Raw genomic sequence first — 24,350 nt, 5'->3', positions numbered from 1 at the left:
ATATAGTGTGTGCAGACAAAGAGAGCAATACAAAGATTCTTTATTTTATTTTATTTTTTTTATTATTATTTAGTTGATTTTTTTTATTTTGTACAAAAGGAGGTATAACACATAGCCAGCTAAGAATAGGCCACATTTTAAGGTGTAAAAAAGCCCAAACAAAACAAAATCAGAACTTAATGGAGGAAGGATAAATAAAACATTCAACAGAAATTTTCAATGCATTAGTGTTGAGTGATCTGGTGCTTGGGACACCATAATCTCCCCAGAGTATTTTGTCACCAAAAAAACAGGTTCAAGAATGGTGAAATGAGACACACAGACCCATGAGCTCCCTAAGCACCCATCATCACTTCCAGAGCTCCCATCATCTTGTCAACTGATTTTTTTTTTTTTATCGTTATATTCAGCAACTGCAACAAATGTTCTTCAAACATCCCTTGGTGGACTCCAGTTGGCAGGATTTATTTTAACAGTTGTCACATCTGCTGTGTAATGCCATGTTGGCAGGTTATACACCTGCAGTTAGTAAGCCAAATCTGGGCCGATCGTGTCAAGAATAATTAATACAAGCTTAAGAGATGTTTGCCATCCCAATGGCCTCCATCTTGCTTTTGCTTTGTAATGCCAAGAGGACCTGGGCTATTCCACAGTTGACTGGCTGTGGTGCTGTCTGCATCTGGCCACCCGTGCAGCCCACAGTGGAGCCCACCTCTCCAGGCTCATTTGGCTTGTGGCTCCACAAAGCACTACTTGTTTTCCGCATGGGCTGGTTAGGCAAAGGTAGGATTTAATATTTCTCACATTCTAATAGAAATTCATGTTTTTTGCCACCTCTGAGTGTACTGAACAGAACTGCTTTGGTGGTTAAAGTAATAGGGCCTGTCCATTTCGGCTAACTTATCAAATAACCTGAATCCGTGCCATTCTGGCAGTTGCCTTTAGGAAATTTGTCATTGTTAATAAATACAGTATGATAGTGTAAGATATAGTATTTGCACAGAGACAAGTGCTCAATGTTGAGTTGAGTGTTGTCACATAATACGACACTGTTAAGAGGGATGAATAGCCCCTTACAGTATGCACTACAGAACCATGTAGGCCAATAGCAGCTGCAGGAAGTCCCACACGGAATCTGTAGCACCTGTCAGAATCTGATGGAACAGATGAGTACCGTATGCCGACAATGACAACATAAAAAAACACGGAATTCAAGCGTTCACAGTTCAGTGGAGGGAGACTCATGTTCAACCCAAATACTACCGCAGCGAGTTCATGATCTGAGCTCGCTACTTGCATAAGGAGAGACACATTCACTATGACATCTACCCCGAGTGAGGACTGTCGTCAAATGGCCTTGTGGAGAGAAGATTCTCACAACTCACACGTTACTGAGGACCACAAGCTGGCTGGTTAGAGAATGACAAAAAAAAAAAAAAAACCTATAATCTGTTTTGACACAAAAGATGAAACCGGAGAAACGGGAAACCACGAGGTGACCAGCTGAGGGTGACCCAGTTGATCAATCTAATATGAGCTCCATAAACAATAAGGAACGGGGCGCTGCATGTAAACTTACATCTGAGATGAGGACACTGACCTTTCACAGATCCACACAAGAAAAGGATTAAAAGAACAAAGCAAAACAGAAAACAAAATTATAGACTCCATTTTGGGCTGTCTATGGAGTCCAAGGCCAGCATGTTGTACCAAAAAGAAAGAGAAAAACAAAGAAAACAAAATAAAATCGACCAAAAACACATTGACACACCATATTGCGCATATTGCGATAGATTCAAACTTGTTTTACATTGAACAAATGCAGTTGATTCAAATAATACTTTTGAAACTGCAGCCTACTGCATGATCATAGGACCTAGATTATGGACAAGGGGATATTTGATATGCATATTATATACACATATAGGAATATCCTTCACTAAAAATTAATCAAGTACACTGAACTGTACAATATCTTCAATGGACACTGCTAAGCAAAACACTGTCTTGCTCCAACAGTAATACTGTTTTTTTATTCTTTCTTTTTTTAATATATATTTATATATTTATAATACAAGACTAAAACTATCCACAAAAAAAGCCACGGTGAGGGGGTGGGGAGAGCGGCACCTCCCCGGATGGTAATGTGCATGTGTGCGTGTGTGTGTGTCAGGGCCATGTCTGAGTAGACATCCCCGAGTCTGACACTCCAGAACAAAGGTCTGTAGGCGCTGCCGTTCGGACTTCAACACTGACTAGTTTCAAGTAAGCAGCCTTTCCAGAAGAGGCCTGCGAGACAGGTCTGGATGTTACAGGAGGAAAAAAAAAAAGCTGCATTCAAGAGACGTGCAGACAGGGGCCGCTCTCTGCGCTACAGAGCTCATCTGCAACTACTGAAGACTTCACCGCACAACTCCACAAACCCCATTGAAATGACATCTTGCTTGCATGAAACACATGTCTACATGAAGGACCTTTAGGGTTGTAATGGACTAAAAAGGGTCAGGACTATTTGGCCGAGAGCAAAGCGGAAGGATCGGCGTGATGCACATGGTTAGTCTGTGGCGCTGAGCTGAGGGAGGGACACCCTGGCGAGCGGAGGGGCATGCTTGAACACAGCCTTGTCTTTAGCAACCAACTTCTAACTCTACAGGAACCTGTGTAGAAATGAAACCCATACAGACAAATTAACTGTGGTTGCGTAAGTGACCGTTTTAAAACAAATGACAAACTGAATCATCATCATCATCTTCATCATCATCATCAACAACAAAAACAGAAATGGTGGCATATTTGCATCAAGCGTTAATTTTCAGTGTTTTCACCCATAAAACAGGGGTTACAGTGTCAAGCATCCCCCTCCATCTGATTGTCTTCTCAAATGTCTCCTCTTCAAGAGAGGAATTATGGAGAGACAACAGAGTTCAAACGAGATTATCACTAATGGCTGGTTCAATAAGACACCATCCATTACAAACAACCACCCTGCAGTGTTGTCATAGGATTGAACTAGCCCCCTCCTCCCTCGATCGCTTTCTCGATCATTCGTTCCCTCCCACCCTCCGCCCTTCCCCTTGCTCCCCACTCTTTCCATTTCATCTCTCGGACAACAGCACCCTCTAGTGGCCTGGGAGAACTTCTGGGGCCCTCCTAGTCCTCTCCCATTTTCCACTTATATCCATCTCTTTCCATCCTTCGATCTCTTCTTCACTCTCCTTTTCTTCCTCCTTGGCCGGGGCTGGGGGGCGGGGGATGGGTTAACCGTTCAGCAGGTAGACCACCAGTTCATAGGTGGACATCATGATGGCGGTGTTGGGTATCTGCCGGACCAGATGGGTGGTGAGACCGCGGTAGAGGGCACGGTAGCCCTCCTCACGCATCACCATGCCAAAAGTCTGAAAGAACGAGCGGTACTTGCTACCCTCCTCTCGAAGTCTAGTGCGGATCACCTCTGTGGGAGAGACAGAGAGAGAAGAGAGTCAGTGTGCCATTCAGAAAAAGCCAAAAAGCAGACCATACCGTCAGGTGTTATGTAGTTGTCTGTTTTTTAGATCACACATAAAAAGAATACAGAATACAAATGCTTTGTTTGAGCAAAACTTCAATGATGAAACACTATGGCAGGGATGCACTTTCTCCTTGAAAGGGTCTTTTTTGACAGTTATTTTTAGTGTTTAAACTGACTGTTACTAATAAAAACAGATTAACAGGAAGTGGTTTCTTGTTCTTTCCTTGAAACCTCTTCCTGGCCACTTGCTTGATCCATTATTTGTGCTGTTCACACATTTCATATTTAGTTTGTGCATGTTCTTCTATAAATTATACACATCTTAAATAATTCAGGTTCAGGTACTGCTCAGTGAAGGCAAGGTTTGCAATTTAGGCAAAGGCAATGTCTTATCAAATATGCTCATATGCTATAACCCAACCAACAAAGACTTACCATGTGGATAAGCAATAGATGTGGCACAGGTTTTAGATGTGGCTGCTGCCAGCATCATCCCTACGAAGTCTGACGCATCCTTCACCACCTCCTCCTCCTCGTCCATGTTGGCCTGGACCTTGGACTCCAGCAGCTTGCGTTTGATGCTCTCGTATATCACAAAATGGATGACAGTCTCTGAGATACCAGCGTAGGATGCTGACATGCCCCTGTAGAATCCCCGGATCCCATCTGCCTGGTACACCCGCTTGACACAGTCAAATGCACTCATGTGACGCTCACCTCGGTTCCTACACAGCATCGGATTAGTAAAAGATGTTAAATACATCAAGGCTTTCTTTTCAAAAAGTTATCTCAATTTCATTAATCAATTTAGTACAGAGGATCCGTTCTTTTAAAAATGACTCATACACGCTTGTTTCACTCACCTGGCATCAAGTTGCAAGCGGGTCTTGATAAGCCAGATTGGATTGGTTACCGTAATCGCTGTGAACCCTGGGAAAAACAAGACAGTGGGTTCAGAGGAGGCAGTAACAGACAGTGCATGTCAACACACTCATGGACAATCTGTTGGCCTAGTGCTCTCTCTAGACAACATCACCAGTAGTGATAAATGCTCAACTCGTAAATTGTACCAATCCACATGAAAACTCATTTAACATGGGTTTATGGCTGAGTTTTTTGCAAAAGATATCCAATGCACTCCATACTACTTGAGCTTAATACTTGAGGACTTTGAACGGCCTCACTACTGACCAACTGCGTCTTGCTCAGGAATGCATCCCTATCATCATTATCATTGATGGTCACTCAGATGCCCTCTTTGGAAGGAACGTAGAGGTCAAGAGGACCTCATAGAAGTGAATTCAGGCCATAAGCCATAAGCTCAGGTTAAAGAAGTCATCCTCAAACTCAAGCATCTGAACTGATATTGTAACTGGCCAATAGGTGAGTATTAACCCTCCCCCAACAAAAATAAACATTGTCCTCCACAGTAACTTGGTGAAGTATATACTTGTGCGGTAGCTCTTTTGAAGAGCCATTTACTAGTGACTAAAACATCAATAAAATGTTGTGAGGGCAAAGGCTGTGTAAGCCTATCTCCACATGCTGCATATCAATGGCTTCCGTGGAATGGGTTGTTAATTGTCGCAATGTTCAAAACTAACACAAAATATGACAACTGGTATCCCTGATGGGTCAAGGACACTCCATGCCAGTACAGCAAGGAAAATTACAGACACGTAAGGTTTAGACACACGGAATTAGTATACATGTTAGCACCGAGGGGTCAGTTTTTTTTTTCTTTTTTTTTTTCTTTTTGTTGTGGTTCGTTTTTGCTTTTTAAAACGTGCAGTGAATAGGTGCATGGGTTGTGCAAATGCAATGGCTTTAAGAAGTGATCTACATTCAACTTGGGTTACATGAACTGCCCATTTTGAATTCTCTATGCGATGTTATCAGCAGACTAGCTCTAGACAGCTGGCTTCAGTTTCACTAAGTGGATGTGTGCACAATTGATTCATCTTTTTTTTTTTTTTTTTGAGAGAAGATTTTAGTATGATCCAAGTTCAGATACTCTGAGATCAAGTCAAGGTGGATACCAACCCTACCCCTCCGCCCCACCAAAACAAAACAAAGTCCAAACCCCAATTGCCAACTTAAGAGTATAGCAATAACATAAAGCCTTCATAAGTCTATGACTATCCTGCTCACATAAGAACATGTTATTTATCTTAGGCTAGTAACACATCTATGCATGTCGTTCTGAACCTAGAGAGAGGTGGGGTGGTGGTAGTGGATGTGGGTGTCTACGGAGGGGAGGGGAAGGGGTTGAAATTCCTAAGGAGCAATTGGGTGGAAAGTATGAGAGATCTGTAGCAGTAGCAAGTAGTAGTGGAAGAGAGGAAGAGGAGGAGGAAGAAAGAGAGGAAGAGCAGAGAGCGTCTCTGGCGAGTACTCACGGGGGAGGGGGACAAAGCTACTCCACACAGCTGCAGTAAGAAGCCTGCAGACATTGGCTGCCCCGCAGGGCCCCCCACGCAGGGCTGCCAACTACAGTACAGAGCCCTAAAATAGACACAGGCTTGTCTGTACCACAGTCACAAGCAGTAGCAGCAGCAGCAGCAGCAGAAGTCCCCCCTTTTGTTTGTTTGTTTTTGGCGTTGCTTTTATTTATGGTTATAAGATGATGAAGACAAAAAAGCACACTCAAAATACACACTACGTGGAATGGGATGGAATAGAGCATCCTCCGTTATCTCCCATGACCCCAACACTAACTCCCCTACCATCGCCTTCATCAATCAGCCCGCCCACCCGCCCTTCACCCTCCCACCCGTGATGCTATGCTCCTTGTTGAGCGCACGAGAGCACAAGAACATAAGAGACCTGTTTGGACTCTGGTTTATCCTTTCCTTTCTTGTCACACAAAATGGGTAAGTGCCGTCAGAAGGGCAGTGAGAAGGAAAGACAGAGGGAGAGGAAAACAAGGAGGAGGAGGAGGAACAAAGAGGGAGGATATAGAATGCCAAAAGAAAATGCAAAATTCTTCTTTTTTTTTTTTTTTTTAGTTCTGAAGCCTGACAGATCATCACAGCACTCTTGGCTTTTAATCTTTATCAAACTCAAAGATGGAGGGGACAGAGCCTAGCTGATGCTACAGGAGCAGCAAGAACAGTGTTGTCATTGCCATTATCACAATTGTATCTGACCTACATGTTGGAGGGGTAAAGAAAAGTCATTGGGGTGAAAAGGGGGCAAAGTCTAAAGTGAAACAGTAATGAAACGTTCGGTCAAGCAGTGCAAGATAAATAATACAAATATATTTTCCTAAAACTGGGACATGTTAACCTTGTCAACCTTGTTGAATAAATAAGGCAACGAGTATGTTAACACAGTTAACACAGATATGATGTGCATGGCTTTCTCATGAGCATATGGTTGTGCATAAAACACTCTTTTCCTTAACCAGTGATGATATGATGACTTGAACAACATGGGTTTTTGTCCACCCTTTCACAGCAGGCTCTTGAGATAAGCTATTTACATGATGAGCTTGGCAGAAGGCAGTTTCTGCTGAATCAGGAACAAGGCACATGGTTCACTTCAGACAGAATAAGACGTTTAAGTGTAGAGGCATCTGAAATGTCAGACAGATCATGTTTTAGCAATTCTTTTTTTTTTTGTTAAACTTTTTCCAACTTTGGCCTAAAGTCAAAATTAGGGCAGAGGTTGTGTCGATATGCATACACTCTACAGCTGCTATGATATATTGCACTCAACACGTCTGGTCTGATGCTGGGATAGCGTACTCTTGGCCTACAGCCTGGTGTGCCATTTAACGTTCCTGTATAAGAAGCCAAGAGCCATACATCTCCATGCATGACACTCCAGCATACATAACCATACGTGGCTGTCTCTACTGTACAGCCAAGTAGACATGGATCTACTAGCACCAATGTATGTGTGTGCGTCAGACTAGAGGAACGGCCGCCTTCTCATAGGATCTTGGCCGGCTGCCTTTGTTCTATATGCACCGCCTACGACTACGTGGCCGTGGAACACTACCCCACTCTCTGCAGTCATCTGACCTACATCTGCTCAGACGCAGGCGCACAGACCAGGAGCTGGCCAACGGGGTCAGGAAGTTTGAGCTGCGCACCCAATGTGGGAAGTGTCAATCACAGGTGAAACTGAGGCGCTTTGCAGGAAAGGCATGGAAAGCGATACGACTGTGATATATACCACTCGGATAGAATGGCTGGGCAAATTTTCCACTGCCTCTAACGGCACGGCAAGACCATATTGTTGGTGTAGCCATTTTATAAAATTTTACAAAAGGTAATTAAAAGTGTTTTACAGCATGACCTACTATAGAGACACGCCTTAAAAAATATTTGGTGATTAAGACATTATCTGTACATCTTAATAACTTTAGAGTTATTTAGATAAGCTGCACTGCAATAAAGTACTGTTTCGACATGGATTATTGCGCAAGTGTTATAAACATTTCAGACAGATATGATTAAGGACGTGACTCTATTTCTTCTGTCTGTGAGTCTGTGAGACTGCAAATGAACTACTCAAAATCTACTGTATAACAAACCGTTTGATAACTTTGACTATCATACGATGTAGGGTACTCTTGATAACACAGGTAGCCAGGTACATAAACATTAGCTAAGTTGACAAGGTTACCATGCCCCAGGGCTGACTACTCTTGGGGATAAGGGGGAGGAGTGTGTGTGTGTGTGTGTGTGTGCGCGCATGTATCATTTGCAGTTATTTTGTGATTTAATTACCTTTACAGGGGGTGACAGGCTGGTTAGGGCCAAAGTGTCAAGACTGTGCAATAACAAGGGAGATTAGGAGACAGGGGCAAAACAAAAATAAAAACAAAACAAAAATAACTAGCTACAAGCCTGCAGCAGTACTGAGTATGTGATTAACATGTTTTTTTTTTAAAAAATAAAATATAAAATAAAAAAATAAAATAAAAAAACATACATCAGCATTTCTATCATAATCATAAGCATCATCACAATCATCATCATCATCATCATCATCATTACGGTTAGGAGAATCATGTCCATACCAGTGAGAAGAGGAGACTACCTGAGGCGTCCGCGGATCCGCCTGCGCCAGTCGCGAGGACCGCCGCTCACTCACTGCGCATCGAGCCCTACATGTTAGCGTCCTCAACTACACACAGCACAGACAGCGCAGCGTGTGAAGCCAGACTGTTTAGTAGCACACTGGTATGTAATGACCTATGGCCTCCAGCCCTCAAAACAAGAGGAGAAGAAACAGGGGAGGGGGAAACAACGAAACGGAAGAAAGAAAGAAAAAATGGAAAGGAAAGCACAACCCAAACTTTAAGGACCTTGAGAAAGTTTTTCCCCTTTTCTTTTCTTTAAAAGAAAAGCACTGTTTTGTAGTGTATTCGGAGGTGCTACTGTGCCAGAGTTTTGTGAGCAAAGGGCTCTGTCAATGCTGGGGCTCAAATGCAATCCATCGATGTAGTCCATCAATGCAGTCCAGAGTGACAAGAACGTCCACTCAAAAGCAAGAGTGTTTTCCGATATAATTTTTCCATTTTAAATGATTAAATTGGTTTGTTGATTGATCGATTTGTTTTCTTGTAAAATATTGTCAGAAAATACACAGTATGAATATCAAGATGATTCTGACACACATCAGGTCATATTTTACATTTGAACATATATTTATATATGTTTCTTAATTTTTTATTATCAGTTTTTGAGATTTAACTTCCATTTTCCCTTTTGTCTGAGGGTAGAAGTCTGAGCTCTGAGGACAGGACATGTTTATGAGTGGATGGAGGGCCCGATCCTGAAAGTCTTCAATTGTGCTTTCGGACAAACCAGTCGTGCCTTTTGCTTTTTCATTCTACCCATGCTACCCCATAGCTAGCAAATTACCTCAAAATGGAGGGGGAAAATAACAAATAATAATAATAAAAAAAAAAATAATCTAAAAGGTGAGGGCAAATTTCCTAGACTAACCATGCCCAATCAGTGCTTAAACAATTAAAAAAACAAATGTGCTTACTCTTCAACCACAACTTCCAATCAAACAAAAATATCAAAACAATTGAACTTATTTAACAATTGAAAAGGAGGCCAATTGACTGATCAACAAGATACCTACACTTAAAAAAAAAAAAAAAAGAAAATAGCGAAAGTGTCTTAGAGACATTACATCCATGTTTAATGGAGCAGAGACTGAGAGCGAGTGCAAACTGTAGCATTTCTACACAGTCTGGTTAAATACGACAAAAAAGGGGAGCACTGTTACAGTTTTAGTATTCTTCAGTCAGAGTGGATGCAGCGGTTAATGGCTCTCCTCTTACCTGCTAAGGCGGCCGAGACCATGTGCACCTGTGTGGAGTCGGGCTCGAACACGCCATTTAGTTTCTCCTTCGCTGTCGAGTAGGCGGCAAAATATATGGCTCTGTGGAAGGGAAAAAGGACAAGGGTTTAGTGATGTGGTCTCAGATTGTGCATCTATCTGGTAAAATATAGTGACAACAAGCTGGCAAAACGGTGATCAATCAGGTTTAAAAAGTGCGCCAACAAGACATTTGTGGCCAGAAGGTGTGGCTCAGTGAACTGAGATGGAACACCAATAAAACAAGCGTTCCTCTATGTAGTCCGTCTCTACACGTGTCTCTAAGGAACCCCATCATTCTTTGGCTACGGTGATGACCAGGGCTGATTACTGACACTCAGTAAAGCTTCACTCGGAATAAGGGGTTAGCCTTGTGCCCCACATAATCAGAGTAAAGCTCTCCGCAAACTCCATGGTAGCCAAGTACAATGAACACGCGGAGGAGTGCATCTTGGCTTCCACTTTGTTTGCACACGTGCGCTACACGACAATGAAGTCTTTGATGTGAAATGTGATGCTGCATTATGCAACTCCTCCGAATATTGCATCACCCTCTGCTGTTCTTACTAAGCTTGTGATCTAGATGATGCCTGGACAGCACCTGCTCAGGACTCTGTCAGGCCCAGTTGTGGCTTTGTGACTCAACATTGTACCAACTCAATATACAGGTACCCTGGCAAGCACTCAATGCTTATGTGTGAAAGACTAGCAATGACAGAAGCCAACAATGACTGTATATCTTAAAAGAAATGTTGCTATTTTACTCTTTAACACATCACTCTAGGCCGTGATGATCTAACTTTGAGTACAGGTCCTGCCATATCTAATCCAGTGTGCCTGTATGACTCGAGAGTGCCCAGTCAGACATGGTTATGTAAGGTAAGGGCACATAAATGAACAGAAGGAGCAAACACGTCCATTAATTTGTGCTCTCTCACTCTCTTTCGCTCTCTCAACACACACTCTCTCACTCTCTCAACACACACACACACATACACACGCACTCACACACACTTCAGGATAAAGCTAAAAGTCATTTAGGGCAATGTTGTGTCTCCCTGTCTCCCAGCATAACCCAACCCATAAAGCTCTGATGCCCAACCAGCCTGTGGCGAAGCAAAGGGGTCAGAAGAGTTATGTGCAGAACAGCAGGTACAGGAGCACTCATTCATGAACAGATTCACCGAAATCTAACTTAAGCTCCGCTTCCCATCGGGGTCCTGTTTGCCCTGTCGGGACTTATTTTCAGGTAATGACCGCTGGACAATTCATTTTAACATGTCCAAAATGTGCTTGGATTGTCTTAGCAACCTCACACAACAACCAAACGTTGTGCTAAAACGTCAAAGTAGTTCTATAGATTCAATGACTACTAGATGGAAAATTACCGATGGATTAAAAAAACGTAAAGCCCTACATGCCCTCTCTATGGTATGCAGTGTCACTATTTCAGTGCGGTACCCAGAATGCTTGCATCCCTGAGTGCGGACTATGGTAGCCTGGGGCGATCCACAGCACTTTCAGGTGAAGGGTACCCAGGGTGAGTATCGGTCTGTATTGGATCGCATAGCTCACATCACATGACTGGCATTAGCGGTGGATTGAATCAGTGACAGAAGGCAATTTGGCATAAGAGGAAAAAAGAAAAGAAGGGAGGGAGGGAGGAAGAGAAACAGGATTACGCAAATAAAAATTTCCGTTGAGGCTTGGATTTTAATCCCTGTGTGTCGTGTCGTGTGTGTCTGTGTGTCTCTGTGTGTCTCTGTGTGTCTATGTGTGTGTGTGTGTGAGATGAATGGATGAATGTTGTGTCTTCTTCATTATGTAAGCCATAGAGACAGCTTCTCTGGGAGGCTACAGGGTGGATTTAAGGCCTATGGTGCTGCAACACTGTTGCAGACGGAGCAGCCAAAAGCCCAGCCGACCGTGGGCCCTTTCCAGATGAGATGACCAGCGGCTTAATGTGACAGCCTGGTTACCAAGTGCCCAGTATCTTTCCACTTCCTCCAAACCCACTCCCCCGCACCGTGCTCGGCCTATCAGTGGCCTCTGCACTCCAAAGCACGCAGCCAATCGGCATCCGAGGAACACATCTGTCGGGTTTTCACCAATCAAATGTGCGGGAGCGTGCCAGGCCAGAAGCAAGGTTTAATTATAGTTTTGCAAGGACTGACAATACTCGCACTCAATGCAACTGAGATTTGGTGCTTCAACATGTGTGGGCTGCATGCAAATGAAAGGGATCGTTAGCATGTTCCTATGCTCAAGCAAGCACTTTCTGCTGTGTCCTGTTTTGCTTTTGGCTGTGAGCACGTGGACTGGAGTTATTAGGGGCATTGGAGTGCTCTCTCCTCTCCTCTCCTCTACGGTGTTCTTTCCTGCTTTTATGTAACAGTCTGTTTAGTCATGAGCGGCTAAACGTGTCCCAAAAAAAAACAAAAAAAGCATGGCCAAAAATATACACAACAATATACTGGGCCGGAGTAGACAACCACCCCCCCCCACCCCCCATCCCTCCCCTCTCTCTCTCAAGCACAGACACAAATATGTGTACAACATATAGGCCATTAAACCAGAAGGCTTTGCACCTCATATATATAGCTAACAGTTACATAACAGGGCATGGAACAATACCATATATGCTGACCTATTCATACACATTCGCAAAACAACATTCAAAATGTAGACAAGAAAATTTTCTAAAAAGAGAGCTTCACATTTTGCATGTCACATTCACAATCAAGCTCGGCCAAAACCCACTACCTGTTCCGATGGCCCCAGTGAAAGCTGGTCCAATTAGAGCTAGAGTATGGCAGCTAGGGACATGTGTCTGGGTCAGGACAGCGGGGGAGTGCTGCTGCGCTCTGGGGAGCGAGGGGAACACACCCACGCTGTCTGAGACAGAGAGCGAGCTAATACAAGGTTAAAGCACAATTACATAATGTTGCACAGATTTGAAACCAGCGGAAGCGATTGCCATTCATGACCAACACAGCACCTGCATCTGACTCAGTCCACTGGCGCTAGTGCCAGCCACATTCACAGGAGGGCAAGCGCAGCGTATCTATTGGTCTCTGCCTTGGTCTGGCACCCTGGGTCGTGAAGCTTGGATTTCTAGACGGAGTTGCGCAACAGGAGACTATTTATTCCCATCTCATGAGTCATGAGCACGTCTGCTGCACAACAACAGCAGCAGCAGCAGCATTTTGAGATGATCCTGAAGAATTCCTGAAGAATTCCATATGCATGCATTGGACATATGCAGAGTGCAGCTGTACGTGCTGACTGAGGCACACTGTGCTGATCTTCTCTAACCCTTTCAGCATTTCATTACAGTGGATTTAGAAACCACGTATAGGGGCTGGGTATTGGCAGAGATTGCCATGTTACAATTTCATTAAATCCGTTTTGATTCAGAATCAATATGGGCATATACCACATACTATTTCTTGTAATAAACAGCAACTTATATTTGTGGAGGTGTTTGAAAAGCTCTAAAGGGGACACACATTTACAAATGCAGAGTCACTATCAAAACTGAAAAACAGTTAAAAGAAAAGTGTTGGTTTGTTTACCAGATTCTCACCATTTGAGCGACAGATGGCTATAGATACGTTATCTGTGAAATCTGTGTTTGTAGTTAAACTAAAGAGTGCCATATGATGGGGTACAATGGCAGTAATAGGAATGATTTTAGTGCTTAGCTACAGTGTGGCAGCCATTGTGCATAGCCATGAATTAGAAAAACTACAAAATAATAAAAATAGCCTAAAAGTTGATCCATAAATGTTACAGAAACTGAAAAGTAAAAAAAATAATCAATACAATAATATAAGAAATACTAAAGCACAACAGGTCCGATTGTTGCAGTGTGCAGTGAGATTACAATGTGGAGGCAAGGTTGCCGCTACGCAGTGTTATGCAATGTCACATGGGAGGTGGGGCAAAATCAGGACTTAAGAGAGGAAAAAAACTCCCTCTCTCATCTTCATCTTCACTACCGTGAGGAAATGAGGGCAAATCCCAACAGGAAACGAACCAGGAAACATTAAAGAGATATATCTGTTCTCACACATTTCACGGAAAAGACATCCGATCACCCTCACACACACAATGGACAAAAACACACATGCACAAATAGACACACGTCCACACTATCTCCCAATGCACAAACACAATGAATGAATAGGTATACTAAGCTTTTGGCCATGTACGTACGTACGTGTACACACACACACACACAAATATATCGAAAACAGAGAGGTATCACAATACCCTGAAATTACAAATGCTATGATACCCAATCTCATTGGTATCCGTACTTGAAGGGTTGTTCTTAGCAGGTTTTCATAAAAAAGACTTTTCTATTAACAATAGTATTAACAAAAAACAGAGTTCCATGCACGGTCATCTATACCTATTCTATTACTTCTATAAGCTGTTTAAGGTTTTCGCCGTGGTTCTGTTTCAGTATTGGTATCGAAATATACAGGCATGGTATGGTATAAAACTCATTTTGGAAACAACACTAACACCTCGGCCAAATACACACACACACACACACACAAGGCTTGATGAGCGACGAGCAGGCAACCGAGCAACTACCTGCTCTGACTAAGTCCCCTGGCAGCTGTGTGTGGAGAACATCCTGCACAACAGCCCTGTGTTTCCACATCTCCTCTGCTCTCGCTTATTCCACTTACATCACCGCCTGTGAGGCCAGATCAGGAGAGCGAGCCAGTGCGGGGCAACGGGGAATAGTGGCCTTGTTTGTGCACAACCGCTGGAGGCCCAGGAGTGGTCGCTTAAAAGCGCCGGGCGCTTAGCATTTTGGTTAATGAGCTGTGCACTGGCAAAAACATAACACGGACAACGTATGGCTAGCTCGGTCTCAGATCCATTAACGCAGTCAGGCACCACTGGAACATCCCTCAACCATTACAGAGCTCAGAGGCAGCTTTATAGTCACTGACCCTGCTGACTACCTTCAAGAGCCGCTTTACATCAATTGTTCTGTCAAACTGCTGGTACCGTAATTTCCCGATTATTAGCCGTGGCTTATACATTGATTTTGCAAAATTTCTTCCACTACGAGGTTAATACAGGGGGGCAGTTAATATGGTGTTAATATGGTTTTGTTTCTTTTAACTTGCATAAAACACTGTCCTGCGGCTTACATACAATGCGGCTTATATGCGGGAAATTACTGTATGCTGCGAGTGCTCCCGTTCCCTCTTTTGGCGGTACAAGCTTTGGTAGAGAAGGAAGGGCTGAGGAAGCGGCCATGCGACCCAAGACACACAGGATAGGATAGGAGACATGTCAGTCATACTGTACCTAGAAGGAGCCACGCCCACAAGGTTAGGCCCCAGACCTCTAAAGAGCGATCGAGGTCCTTCTTTCTGCAGTATTAACCTGAAAGAGACAAGGAAAGAGAACGATTAGATTCAGGTCACAATGCTTTATCAGGGAACTTGTACATAAACCTATTAAAAAGTCTCACATCCAACACAAAAGGAGCTTGAACATATCTCTGATGGGGGCAGTAGCTCTTAGGATGACAGAGAACACGTGTTTGGAAATCACACTGTTTGCCTTTCAGAGACCTTATTCTAAAGCACTTCAAAAACACGAAGGTTACGCAGAATTCACGAGAATGAACTTCAATGTCAGATCAAATTCCTCCTGCTGGGAGTCGAGTGCCAGAATAAATAAAGCCATTCGGAACTTCCGCTGGCTTAATAAAACACCACAGCAGCGTGGGCTAGCTCGGCGAGCCTCTAGCGCGGCCTCTGATCTGTTTAGAGCGAGTCTGGTCTGAACACGGCTTGGGTATGGCCTGCAGGGGTCATTGCACACACAGATTATGTTTAGATATCATCGACTTCAAAGAGCTGTCTCGATTCATCTGTTGGAACAAATTACTCAGAATCTATTTTTGTGACAGTCAAACTTGCCCCAGACTAAACTATGAGCAGAGTTAACACTCGTCCTACACTACATGTTTTGGAAAAATGGCCATGAGTACCTACAGCATTGGGAACAACCTCTGAAATTGATTTGCCCCCAAGATGGCCAAAACGTGGCCTGGGTCTATCTCATTCGTGTATGTGGCCGCGGTCTGGAGTGATTAATGCTGGAGACGTCCTGGCCCCTGTGTGGCTCAGACCCAGTGTTAATTCTGGCCGAACATGGCCAAATTTGAATGAGCTGGGTGGCCTTGAAGTCCCCTCGACTCGGTCTAATCCCTTCTCTCTCTACTGCAGCAGGCACAGCTGGCCTTGTGGGTAAAATATGAATCCTCTCCTCGACTCCTCCTCCTTCACTGCTGACCCACTTTCTCATGTCAGAGCCTGTGCGTGTGTATGTGTGTGTGTGTGTGTGAGAGAGAGAGAGAGCAAGAACGAGAGCGAGAGACAAGGAGAGAAAGAACCAGTCTTTTTCCCTCCTCCTTTTCCCTCTTGAGTGCTGAAGCTGGCTCAACCCACTTTTTTTCCGGAGGCGTAAGAAATCAAGACACAACCCAGAGAGAAGGGAAGGTCCCCAAAAACCACTGCCACACCCCCAATATTCAGCAGAGCACATACGCCACTGCAAAAACACACACCACACTGCACAGACTTTACACAAATCACTAAGACTATCTGCACTCATCAGATTCATTCATAGAGCAAATATTTTCATCCAAACCTGCTTAGAATACAGAGCTGACTGTCACTGTGTTTTTTTTTTTTTTTCACTAGCTCTATTTACAACGACCCCCTGACCTTGATGTAAGTGCCTCGCTCTGCCATGGAAGCGCCCCCTATTAAACAGCTCGAGTGGGTCTCCTGGAGGTGTAAGCTATGCCTCCGGAGTGTCACCAGGCCACTATCCCGTCAGCCAATAGGTGTGAACATCTCTGTGAGCGCCAGGTGACAGTCTGGACATTCCTTGGCCCGTAGCTTTGCGGCGCAATAGTGGCCACGTTATGACATTGCCAGCTACGGGGCTTTGTCCTGGTCACCCATGGCTAGCGCAGACAGCGCTCGCTCACGTAATCTCTCTCATTTGACTCAGTCATCCCAAGGAGAGTGGAGGGGGAGGGGCAGAGGGAGAGAACAGCGCTGGCCCTGTGTGTGTCTCTCAAATCCCTGACCGCGCTGAATAAAAACGGGCCTGTGATATTTGTTTTCTTAGCTCCCCGCTCAAAAATAGGGGCAGCGGAGGGTGGTGGGACGCCTCAGCCAATCACAGGCAGGCAGACACAGGAAGAGCTGCTCCAGCGGCAGACCGGTGTGAGATTTCTGCACTTGGCAGGACCTACGGAGCTCAGCAGCTCTGAACCAGTTTCTGCCTCTCCAGTCATCTCAAGCATTACTCATCTCCGCCAAGACGTCTATAATAGGGGTATCACCCCATATGCATGCCAATCTTGCCACCATAATGACTGTCTGTCAGGGATTCATAATGGAACATTTGTTACAGAAAGTGTAGCAATGTGTACACAGGACACAGACTAGGCCTATGTGCTATCACGTTGTACTGCTCTTTGTTGATTGGGAGAGACAGATAGCTAACATAGTTCTCAAAGAAACAGGCTACGCAAAACACATGCAAATAGTGTGGCTCATGTGGCTGAGAGCTCTTGCAATTAGGGCAATGACTAACCCACTCAGTGTTATGCTTAGAATGTGGCTGCACCCTCTGGGGAAACTGAGATTTTTTCTGAAGGGTACTGCAACTGCAATTTGTCGACGAATTGATTCAGTTCAATATCCCGACGGACTCTTAAAGTTGCACCACTTCTGATAGGTGGGCATGCCTAGCGCATGAGAAGCACATGAACAGCAGAACCTCACCAATCAGACAGGCAGGCACAGTCAAGAAGGAAGACACACACAGAAATCATGTCTAGACTGACTGTGCATGATCATGTGTAGCCTTGGGCCATTATCCAATTACATTAGTTAATATTGCAATTATTGTGCAGCCCTAGTTTAGAATATTGGGCTAGGCAAGCAAAAAGGCATTCAGTAGTATTCAAATTAGAAGATGCATTACACATTAGGAAATGGAGTAACAGATGAGAAGTGTTGCATCACACGCATGTGCATGTTGTGCTGCATGTTGTGCAGGCTGCCTGTTCACTGAAGTACAAAGCCTGATGACATGTGGTATGTGGAAGGGAGTGGCTTGTGAAGCAGCATTAAGACAGCAACGGAGGATGCTGCTGTTCAAATGAGGGGAAGCTGCCAATCAGATCATTCCTACATTTACATTATTAGGCAGCATATCACTAAGTGATCCACTAGATCCCCCAAACCCAGTTTAGATCTGCTAAGAGTTTTCAGACATCAGTCAACATATGGCTATGGTCTCCGCGCACTTCCACTCAGCCAGTTCAATAGGGCTGGAACAGACTAGTTATCAGATAGCTCAGTTGCCTAGGTTATGTTTCTGTGCCTTTTGAACTTGAACTAAATCTATTCTGTGCATTGATCCGCCCAGTCGCTTTATTCTTATATGCAAAAAAAAACAAATAAAACCAGGTGGGCTAAACAACACTGGCATCTTTTCACTCCCAAAGACACTGCAGCTCCCTGGAAAATGAAGAGTTTGAAGCAGCAAGCCGGCCAGCACTTACTTGAGGCAGTGCAGGGGACCTGGGGGGGACATGCGCGCCACGCTGGCCCCATTGACGCCGCTGAGCTGCACCTCAGACACGTAGAAGGTGGTGACGGAGGACGACTGGAGCCTGGTCTTGACCACCTCCAGCGGGCACGTCAGGATTGCACCAACTGTGCCCCCACAGCTGCACCACACCGCCCAGAGAGAAGCACAGGGAGAGAGAGATTGGGGCAGAGGGGGAAAACAGAGAGAGAGAGAGAGAGAATGCATGAATTAAAGTGTAGACATGCAATATGGACACAATATACAATACAATACAATGCCTATCTTCAACAGTTTTTAAAGAGTGAACATTGTCATACCCATCGCTATAAATAAGGTCCATGAGCTAATTTGTTTAATTTGTGAAGGGAGGAATGAGAAAACTTGCCAAAAATGTCTGTCCACTTCATTTCATGTTGATTGTGCCTCAAATGTATTAGCCTTATCTTCCAGCCCCAATCACCACACTAACGCCAATCCTACTTTCATGTCCCAACTTGTCACAGATACGCTATATACGTTTGATAGCACAGCAACATACACATGGAAAGGTTGCGTCTACTGTGTCTCCTTAAAATAAAGCAGGCCTGTTAGGTAAACGCAAAACAGCTGAGCTGATGCCTGGTTACTTATAGGGGCCTTTATGAGGAGCGGGAGTGGAAAGTGGGGCAGCATGTTTGCTCAGGTCACAGTGAGTCAGCTATACGTGCTGAAGTTCACATGCATGTTCAACAAGGCAAGGCCAGGCGAACGGTGAACCCGCTCACAGTGTGGCCCCTTCACACTCACTCACACACATGCAACTCTTCATTTGATTTGACAAGTTACAGGATACACACCATAACAAGATCTAAGCTTGCCTTTAAAAAGGGATTCTGACAGACCCAAAATATCAATCCATGAGGTTCACATCGGTAATGCGCATTCACTTGTTCCCCTCCACATTCACTCACTCTCGCAAACAGACAGACAGACACACAGACGCACCCTTTCACCTTGATGTGATTTACCTAATCTTCCCTCAGGCCAGGTTGAAAGTAGGCTACAACTGCCTACAACTGTGAAATGCATGACGTCTGCATCTCAACCAGCTGTACAGCGGGGCTCTTTGGATCAAGAGGCGCGTGATGGCACAATACGGGTCGATCCCATTACCTACACGGAACCACCTGCACACCACCTGCCTTTGCTTCATGTTCATATCCATTCATTTAGCAGGCAGCTTTACCCATACCAAAATGAAGAAAAAAACATTAAGAAACTCGTATATATCCAACATTTTCTCCAGAGCATACTGGGCTCTGACATCACAAGTGCAGCGCTGAAGCAATGCAGCCACGGCGGCGCTAACTTTCTGTGTAAGGGCCTAGCAGCATGCGCTGGTTCTGAGAGGGAGACCGTCTTTTAGGCCCCAGTTAAGCTCCTGAGGACTCCTCATATTATTGCCTTAGTGGCTTAATAATAAAGCCAATCTAGGGTGAGAGGGACAGGAGGACTGATGTTGTGGTTCTAGAGGCAGCGAGAGCATGGAAGACCAGCAGACCTCTCCTTGGGATCCCATACAGCATTGGGTCCCCTATATCTCCTGCTGTTGTTGCTCCTGCTGCTCCTACTTCATAACGGTCTATTTATACGCTGCCTTTCAAAAGGCCGACCCACATACTAGCAGGCGTGAACTTTGCCCCAGATAGGGGTGCGCTCGTGGCTGTTGCTACTGCCTCTGTTGCTGGAGACCAGCCCACGAGCCGCATGTGCGGGCCTTCACAACGAGGCAAAACAACTTTCAGGGCTAGTCAGTCAGTTCACGCCGGACTGTGTGTGTGTGTGTCATCTGCAAACACACAGTGGAAATGTTCTCTTTCGTGGAAGGAGATCTCGTTCACAATAATAAGTGTATTGTACAAATAACAATGTAGAATCAATGTTGAGATCTGTGCCACACAACCGTTTAGCAAAAGAAGAAGTGTTCTAGGAGTTGTGAAGTCAGTAACACAGAAAAATCAATGGAGACAGGAGGGGAGGAAAAAAAAGAATTCGGTAACTTTTCCCACTTCCACAAAATGGCGATTCTTAGGCAATCATTACCAGATTTTTCGCTGCTACAGAGACACAAGGCTGTTGTTTGGTTGGAAGAGACTTATCTGACAGTACAGGATTTAAGCTCCCAAACTCGGTCTCAACCAGGCCCAACTAGCCTTGTCGACTTTCATCTGTGCAGCCTTGACCAGACCACCAGAAAAAGATATGTCTACAAGTACTGCCTGCTTGCAAAACAAGTAGGCCATTTTAGACTGGGCTTCAGATCAAATATTTACACAGCTCCAAAATGCCTTAAAGGACAGTGAAATAACACATAACGGACACATTCATATCAATGCATTACTCATAAAATAAACAATAAAAATGTTGACCACAAAGGTCTAATTGTATTGCTTTACCATGACAAAAATACCATATTAGCAATTCAGCTCCTTTGGGATATAGCAGGCCTGCTACACTGAAGAAAGAGAGGAAGGCAACACAGCTGAAACTGCTTAGATGCAATGTTATGTGTTTAAATATAGGCTACTAAGAAATCGAAACGGGCTTTAAATAGCAAATACATGAGCCGATCATCACTCAAACCTAATGAATGCGTCCCCTTGACCAATCTATCCGTAGCAAACATATTATGGCACCTTTGGACTTTCATAACAGCGTAACACTGCAAACTTAAGCCTTCACAACATTCAGCAGCCCAATGAACAAAACATCCCATGTAAAGTACTCAATGTTAGACCACAACTTGTAGGAGAAAAAAAAGCTAAACTCAACATCTCATTTGTTTGAAATTTTGCTCACTATAAATCTTGGAAATGAAAGTGCAGGACTTCTATTTCAGAATTACGTTTAATAAAGACATGTGAATGAGACAAAGTCTTTCGAAGCTAAACCTGTCATATAAACATTTCTATTTGTGTACAGTATTGCAGATGACCTATTTTCCCAATGTCCACCCCAAAAACTATGAAATAAATTTGTATTCAGATTAGAGTTTGTGGGCTTCTTTCTTTAAGGTGCATTGCACATTAATTTGCTGAAATCTGAAAGTTTCCCATTGGCAATAGTGATGCATCATTCCACCTAGCTTGTCCTTGCAAATCAAAACAATCTCCAACAGGTAAACCTAAGGGAAGAACTTTCTAAGCGCCTTATCTGAGAACTCTAAAAGGGACTGGAACAGAAGTCAACAAATGTAGCGGCACAATTAATTTCTTTGCGGTTAGGTCATTTTGACCTTTGGTGAAAGTGGTCCTGAGTGGGCAACAGGACTCAGCTTTCCAGCAGAGCGCTCAAATAGCCAAGTACCTTCGCCAAAGCAGAGATTGTTTGGCAGAACATGCTTGCTACCACCGCCGAAGTCTGCAGTGCAAAAAGCAAGAACATACTGCCTGTTCCCAAACCATGCTATCAGTGAGCAAATTCTCCATTCAAGGAGCCGATGTGATGCCGGTGGGGTGGTTTGGCCTCACAGTCAACATAGTCCTTATCTACTTTTTCTATTAGTATTATTGTTGCTGTTGATGATGATGATGATATTAGTAGTATTATCAAGACTACAGCTCAAAACTCTCTTTTCCACAGTAGTACTTCTGTTGGAGTGATTAATAATTGCTTCACAGTGGATGTGCTTTGTCACGAGTCAGGACTGGCATGAATTACATAGTTGAGGCAGCAGGCCTACATGACACATGGCTAATGACACATGGCTAAAGGACACCTTACTTCATCTTCATTCATTTGAAGGAGAGACAACAGGCTTCCTAATAATACAACTATGCCAATAGTGTCCAAATTCCAAAGAAGGGCCTAGGCCTGCGTCATGACTGCAGAAGTCTGTGAGTACTCATCTATTTCCCAAAGGTGTGGTTTGAGCACCCTGACCACTTGATCAAGCAATCTACAAGAACACTAATTCGTTACATATTGCATGTCAGGCTGCAACAAATTCACTCGTTTTTGACAGACATCAAGGGGGAGGGATCCAATTGGTCCACCGGCCTGCGTAAATGACTGCAGGCTCTGCTCATATTCAAAGCTCTAAGTTAAGAGCCAAAAAATTATTTGACGCTATTAATTCCCTCAGTGAGTGTATGATGAGTCATCTGTATTTTAATCGTATATGCATGATTGACTGCCCTTTTGACCTTGAAAGGTAAATACATGTCGTTGTGTTCAAGGCTACATAGCTATAAGCGCTTTCTCTTGATTGGCTTGAATGGAGTAAAAATTGTGTTGGATTTTGACGTTTTCAAACACTGACTACAAAACACAAAATGTATTCAGGCCTATTGCTACTTACGGCAGTTAACAGTATGTGAGCAACGTTGCCGAAAACGAATGTGCGGCGCAATCGAACTGATACTTCTTACAACAATACGATACAAGATACATACACGATGCCGGGAGGTTTTCAGTTAACGTTGAGCGTTACATCAATTGTTTTGTCTTGATCATAACAAGTCGTGCCTGTGGAACGAAGGCAGCAAAAAGAAACCGCTGGCGTGCCAACCTCTGCACCACACTGTCTTGTTTGACATTAGCTAATGTTAGCTCTAAAGCTAACGTTGACATGCTGATGTAACATTGCTGCAAGGATATTATTATAGTGGTATACTTATAACCAATGTGATAACACAGACAAACTTGTATACAACAAAATAGCTATATTAGACGGTAGCCAAGCAAATGACGTTATGAATTGTTCTTGACGAGGACACGAGTGACTCGCTCCATGCACTGACACTGCAACGAGCACCGAAGGCTAGGCCGCAACTTCGAGGGATAACGTACAATTATTTAAATAGAGTAAGATTGGAAGACGTAGAAAACACCACACTATTGCCACTGAATCAATATAATGATATCGTTTGCTTGACAGGCTGGCATTGCGCGCTAAATTACTGAGATATTTTGATGTGTGACGTAGTGACTTCCTTCAAGTGACATAACGTTAACGTTAACGTAGCTACTCACCCTCCAGCAAAGAGATGAACCAGGGTGTCCCTTTGACTCATTCTTTCTCATATCCTAGCCCGCTGTTAGGAGGCACTGCAATGGGCTAACGAGCCGACCAGCACGTCGACCACGTTCAGATTCTTCGATGCACTTTGCTGCAACACTGTGAACGGCGTCTTCCAACAGTCTATACAATATAAAAAATACCCTGGCTAGCTAGCTAATGCGCAGAAGTGGCTAACTTACTGCGCGCTGGCTAACTGTTAGCTAGCTAGCCGGTTACCAAATCGCTAACGGTGACCAGACTGACGACTTTACTGCAATATTCTGTCCTCTTCAGCCCTCGGTTACGTTTAAGAGGATGAAGGCTGCATAAACAACAATTGCCTTGTCGTTCCCAATGTAAAAGAGACTCTGTCAGCTCAGATTGCAATCCAGCTCTTCTTGGTTCTGTTGTGTCCGCTCAGTCAGCAGGCTGCAGCTGTGCAAAATGATTCAGAGAGTGAAGTCCGTATTTACAGTCGAATCACAAGCCAAAAAACAGAGGATGTGATTGGACGATGGTATTAGTACGTCACCAAGTCTCCACCCGATCATGCTCTCTTCACATGATCACGCATTGATGAATTCAGAAGAATGTCAACAGAAGTACGTTTGAAAAATAATTATTACCATCAAACAACATTTGTTGCCATATGATGAATTGTATTTTTATTTAAGTGATGACTGTAGAGATAAACCATTTTAGGGAATTATACTTTTGTAGTCCATATAGCCTGCTCTTCAGATTGTTCAGGCTCACATAACCTTTTCAACGTTTGTGGAGCCCTGGAATACAGAGGGT

General features: G+C 44.0%; 1 protein-coding gene across 1 annotated transcript; it reads right to left on the bottom strand.

The window, feature by feature from the left end:
• Window positions 1-36: 36 nt before the first annotated feature.
• On the bottom strand, window positions 37-23,991 carry slc25a36a (solute carrier family 25 member 36a). Its single transcript, XM_062517418.1, has 7 exons — window positions 23,525-23,991; window positions 18,483-18,650; window positions 15,194-15,271; window positions 9,819-9,919; window positions 4,372-4,438; window positions 3,944-4,233; window positions 37-3,451 (listed from the first exon to the last, which is right to left on the bottom strand). The coding sequence occupies exons 1-7, from the start codon at window positions 23,563-23,565 to the stop codon at window positions 3,258-3,260; spliced, it is 939 nt and encodes a 312-aa protein (XP_062373402.1). The 5' UTR covers window positions 23,566-23,991; the 3' UTR covers window positions 37-3,257.
• Window positions 23,992-24,350: the final 359 nt, after the last annotated feature.

This window comes from Sardina pilchardus, chromosome 2 (genome assembly GCF_963854185.1).
Source record: "Sardina pilchardus chromosome 2, fSarPil1.1, whole genome shotgun sequence".
Lineage (NCBI taxonomy): Eukaryota > Metazoa > Chordata > Actinopteri > Clupeiformes > Clupeidae > Sardina > Sardina pilchardus.
The sequence above is the reverse complement of the archived record's forward strand: the minus strand, read 5'-3'. Positions and strand labels throughout refer to the sequence as shown.

Bases quoted from the DNA above. Each gene is read 5' to 3' on its own strand.
- slc25a36a (XM_062517418.1), bottom strand. From the start codon at position 23,565: ATGAGTCAAAGGGACACCCTGGTTCATCTCTTTGCTGGAGG. The intron at 15,272-18,482 runs GTAAGTGCTGGC...TGTCTCTTTCAG, and splicing joins GGTCCCCTGCACTGCCTCAA to GTTAATACTGCAGAAAGAAG. The intron at 3,452-3,943 runs GTAAGTCTTTGT...TCTCTCCCACAG, and splicing joins ATCTATTGCTTATCCACATG to AGGTGATCCGCACTAGACTT.